The sequence below is a fragment of the Vicia villosa genome, linkage group LG4 (genome assembly GCF_029867415.1).
Source record: "Vicia villosa cultivar HV-30 ecotype Madison, WI linkage group LG4, Vvil1.0, whole genome shotgun sequence".
In the NCBI taxonomy this organism is placed as follows: Eukaryota; Viridiplantae; Streptophyta; class Magnoliopsida; order Fabales; family Fabaceae; genus Vicia; species Vicia villosa.
Genome location: NC_081183.1, coordinates 10361808 through 10366942, shown reverse-complemented (window position 1 = coordinate 10366942; position 5135 = coordinate 10361808). Strand labels below are relative to the sequence as shown.

At 29.8% G+C, this 5135-nt stretch overlaps 1 protein-coding gene across 1 annotated transcript; it reads right to left on the bottom strand.

The window, feature by feature from the left end:
• Positions 1–1682: 1682 nt before the first annotated feature.
• LOC131598806 (purple acid phosphatase 17-like) lies at positions 1683–4858 on the bottom strand. The gene is made up of 7 exons (XM_058871368.1): positions 4704–4858; positions 3409–3656; positions 3137–3293; positions 2870–2977; positions 2525–2652; positions 2157–2353; positions 1683–2071 (listed from the first exon to the last, which is right to left on the bottom strand). The coding sequence occupies exons 2-7, from the start codon at positions 3601–3603 to the stop codon at positions 1831–1833; spliced, it is 1026 nt and encodes a 341-aa protein (XP_058727351.1). The 5' UTR covers positions 3604–3656; positions 4704–4858; the 3' UTR covers positions 1683–1830.
• Positions 4859–5135: the final 277 nt, after the last annotated feature.

The following is a 5135-nucleotide window of genomic DNA, read 5'->3' as shown; positions in this document are numbered from 1 at the left end:
TTCTTTTTATTTTAAGTTTACACACATTTGACCACTTCACTCAAAGGGTCTTAACCTCATCTTTTTCATCACTCCAAAGAAACATCCTTTGAATCCTAATTAATTTTTTCCCCTATTATTTTTTAAAAAAGAATTAACATTAAAAACCGAATTAAGAAGGATCACTCAGTCTCTAAGGCGAACATATCTATGTTTTCAAAATTAAGAAGGATCACCCAGTCTCTAAGGCTAACATATCTATGTTTTCAAAATTTGAATCTCTTGCACATCAAGATAACTAGATAGTATTAAGTGCTTGCCAATCGATCACTAACTCCTACCAACAAGCCCAATCATCTAAGTAGAAGAAACTCAACCTACACTGAAGAAAATCCAAGCCGATTTTAAAAAGTCTCAATTCACGTTAATCATATAAAATATGAATATGCTATACAATGTATTAATTTTACCAAATTTATATCTTCAATAAATATTTGAAATTATGTGATATCTTATCATAATATCTTTATTTAATTTATACTATATTATTTAAAACTTATTTAAATATTATTGATCAAATTTGACAAGAGGAGGAAACTAAAAGTAGACCCATCACCTATGTTAGTGAACTGTCTACTCAAGAACTCAGCTGCCCTCAATCTCACAGCAAAAATAACACAATAATTCCAATATTAAGTGCAATAACATACTACATGGTGTAGGAAAATGTCCATCTATGGTCATGTCAATAGCTAATATACAAATAACACAAAATATCTGACTGTTTGATGTAATATAGGAGCAACTAGATCTGCCACACATTTTCATATTATGCAGGGTCTACTTAGTTCAGTGTCACAACATCTTAATTTGGTATGCTATAGTCTATAATTATAGCCTATAGGTTTCATCTTTTTTGGGAAGATTCTTCATCAGGGGAAGTTCTATGATGCAGTGTCATATGGGATTTGATCAGTGATCACCACCAAAACCATGTAAGTGTCATTTCTGCCGGTATTTCAAGTCAGTTATGGAAGCATAGATGCATAGCACTTTGGTACAAATAAATTAATAATATATGAAAATATCTTACTAATAGTGGCTAAAATATTAATAATGTATTAAAATATCTCATAAACTTAATATTGAAAAAGATTTCAACTTAATTATTTGTCTTAACTAGAATATTAAAATTCAAACTGATTAAAATAAAAATCAAAAATCAAAAACTTCAAAAAAAATTTGAATATTATTGAATGTATTAGGATTCGTTCACACCCATAAACTTGGGTTTCTCCACCCCACTTTTCTGAAAAAAATCACATGACTTAGAAGTATAGTCTTCTTCTAGAAGAAAAACATCATAATTGTTTGTAGGAAACAACATACTTTGGGCTAATCACCTCAATCTCCCTATTTGGCCCAAGAGTTAGGAACTTTTCACACCCATAAACCTGGGTTTCTCCACCCCACTTTTCTGAAAAAAATCACATGACTTTTTTTGAAGTGTAATATTTTTTAAAAATGAATAAATACTTTCTTTTTATATAATTTAGATCTGAATGAAACTAAGGTAAAGTAAATCTTCTAATTTTGAACAGAGAATTCATACTTTATAAATATAGAAACTTTTATTAAAAGTCATTTCTTAACATTTTTTACAAACTCAAATATACAAAGAATTTGAAGTTCAATACTTCCAAATTAAAAAAAAAAAAACCTAAGCCATACTGCTATATAATGTATATACACAAGTTCAATTAATGCATAGAGAAATTATTGACTTGAATTTGAAAACCAAATCCAAAGTCCTCAAAACTTTGTTAGTCTCATATTTTCATGTCCTTAGCTTTATATTATAGAATGTAGATTCTCTTTTGTTCCAACAGAATGTAACTCCTTTGAATACATAGCTTTATGCAAAACCTCGCCATTAACATCATAGAAAACAATGTTTGCATCTCTTTGTGTCAATTGAACAGACATGAAACCTTGTCCATCATAGAAGAAATTCACATCTTTTCTGTTTGTTTTTTGAACATCTCCTCTCCATGCCTTTGATCCTGCTCCACTTACCAGAAATTGCATTGGACTGCATAGAAAATCACAAGCTCCTTTTGTTAAGTGCTTTTAAATTAAGTTTATATTTTTTTATATGGTTTTTGTTTAATGTTTACCTGGCTGTGTCACTGATATGTTCGAGACAGTGATCATGTCCGTTCACGTAAAAATCAACGTTGTTTGCTTGGAGAACCGGTAGAAGCAGGCTTACGAGTTCTCGAGTATCGCCGTGGTGGCCGATACTTCTAATTGCATGGTGACCGACAGCGATTTTCCATTTTGCTTTTGAAAACCTCAATGCCATAGCAACATCCTAGAACTCAATCGTCCAAATATTATTGATTATCTATATTAGACTGACACTTTAAATTGAATTGTTTGGTATCTGACATATTAAATTGTCTGATATCTGACATATATCAGTGTCCAACACCAACACGATACTGATACAATATGGATGTAAAAAATTTGATTTTTTTCTTACCTTTAGTAAATTGGTAATGTAAGCTTTTGGGGGATTATTAACTGCTCTCCAATCATAAGTGTGTTCAGGTGAAATAAAGTAGTCTTGAATAAATGGAGTTGTGTCAATAAAGAAAATCTCAACCAGCTCTACAGACAAAAAAAAATATACATTAGAAAAAAATTACATGGGCATGAATTTGGATTTACTCCTTCTAGTCCTAAATATAAGTTTTTTTTAAAAATTTATTTAATAATCAGAATATCAGATACATTAATTATTCAATAAATTTAAACAAATAAATTTTTTCGGATTAGATCGAGTAACATACAATTAAGAAAATATTGGCTATAAGATTTTTTTTACCTGAATCTACAATATAAGACCTTAAACAAAGCCACCTGCTATCCATTTGTCTAAGAAATGGACTCAATTGTGCATCTGAATCTCCCCTATAATCATGGTTTCCCAACACTGCATGCAAATCATTAAACATGTTATTAACATCCTTAAATTACAATAAGAAAACACTAATTACAACTATTTTTTTCTAAATCTGCAAATTATGTAACATTGACACTTCAGACCAAATTACAACATGTGTTAGTCTCATTGTCATGTCTGATGACTTACCGGCATACCACGGCTTTTGCAAGCTTTTAGCGGTGTAAATTTTGGTGAATGATTCCTCAAAATTAGGATCGCGGTCACTAGTTAAGCCATCATCATAGAAATTGTCACCGGTCGAAATTACAAAATCAATGTTAAGCTTCTCTCCAATGTGCCCCATCTAGAACCAAAATATAGACCAGATACATTACTATTTTTCGCATATATTCCGGTTTGAAGAAATAAGTACTTAACTAATTAAGCTGATTATCAAAAACACATAAATAAAATCAAACCTGAAAAGCAACATCAGATTGATTGTATTCTCCCTTTCTTCCCCAGTCACCAACAACCAAGAAATTAAGAGAACCATCATTTTTTGGTGTATGTGTAAACCTTTGCAATTCTGCAGATGCATGAAGAATTCCCAAACCAAACATAATTGCAAACAAAAACCACATAATCATGGAGTTTCCATTGAGTCTTGTCATTGTTCTAGTGAATCTTGAAAAGCACTTATTCAAAATTGCTTTGTGTATGTTTCCTATAATCAATAACACAATATATATAAATACTAAATAGTGTAAAATATTGTTATAGAATTTTAAAAATAACTAACATATAGTTAGAGTTTAATAGCATATGCTATATGCTATATTAGAATATTCTATTTTTTTAAGGTACAGGAAATTTGAATTAAGGAATATATTGAAGAATATTCGGATGCTTTTGTTCAACAACACATAATTGGTCTATAAAATTCTCCATTGTTCAATACTCCCTCCGTCTCATAATAAGTGTCCCATTTGAGTAATGCGCGGTTTTTAAGAAAATGATTGGATGTGTTGGTTTTAGTAAAAAAGTTAATGTCATTTACTAGAATACCCCTATTAATAGTAGTTGAATAACGTGAAAGTTAATAAATAGGGGTATAATAGTGGAAAAATAATAATGATTGACGCATTGGAATTGTAAATGGACAATTAATTTGAGACAAGGAAAAACTGCAAATTGGACACTTATTATGAGACGGAGGGAGTAATGTTCTAGTGGTTGCACATTATTGAGCAAGACAAAATCAACAGTTATGACAATTTTGTGTCAATCAAACGATTGGTCATGGTTGCATGAGGGACAATTTTACCCTGTTCATGCATAGGGTGGTTCAACTTTTCAATAAAGGTATATAAAAATTTCAATAAAAGAAATATTTCCAATTGGCATAAAAAAAGTTATTGGTAAATATTTTGTGTTATGAATTCTATAATAAAATAATCTTACATATTTAGTGAAATATAAGAATGTTTTTGAAAAAAAAGAAGAGGAAATTGGTAAATATAAGAAGGATGTAGGGTTTATATGAAATTTAAGGTTTTAAAATTCCGTCAAATAGCTGCAACAAAATGGTAGTATTAGAAAGTATCGATGTCGATATTGTTATTTATTCTTTTTATTATATAAAAAATAAATTGTGGTTAATTCACGTGATGACGACAACAATCAATATTGCAATATTTATATTGCAATGACGATCATTAAAACCTTGATGACATTGAAGATAAAAGAAAAGTAGAAAAACGGAAGTACGTACCTTTTGAAAATTGGTAATGTCTTGATATAATTTCTCTCCTCACGAACACATATCATTTATCAAAATATGATGAATGTTGTAGTTTAAATAGTTATGATACTTATGAATATTTCATAGGAAATTGAAGGTAAATTGGGGTGAGAAATTGAACCTATTTTAGAACATGATGTTTTTATCCTACCTCTCATATTAAAGAAGGGATTTATCGATGGAGATTTTTCAAGACATTCTCTATAATACAAAAATATCTTAACAATGGAGGAAAATAGAGAAAGAGAAATTTTTGTGATTGGTGATGGTTGAATAAGAGGTGTGGTAGGAGAAAGTAGATAACATATAGAAAAGTAATCTTTAGGTAATTTTTCTAATGGTAAGCATGCAAGGTTACCATTTTAGAAGAGTTGATGTATATGGATTGTGAAAATGGATGGT

What these genes read in the sequence shown, in the direction of transcription:
- LOC131598806 (XM_058871368.1), bottom strand. Translation starts at nt 3,603, where the DNA reads ATGACAAGACTCAATGGAAACTCCATGATTATGTGGTTTTTGTTTGCA. An exon ending in GCAAAAGCCGTGGTATGCCG is followed by an intron (nt 2,978 to 3,136) that starts GTAAGTCATCAG and finishes ATTTGCATGCAG; the next exon opens with TGTTGGGAAACCATGATTAT. An exon ending in GTCTTATATTGTAGATTCAG is followed by an intron (nt 2,653 to 2,869) that starts GTAAAAAAAATC and finishes TTTTGTCTGTAG; the next exon opens with AGCTGGTTGAGATTTTCTTT.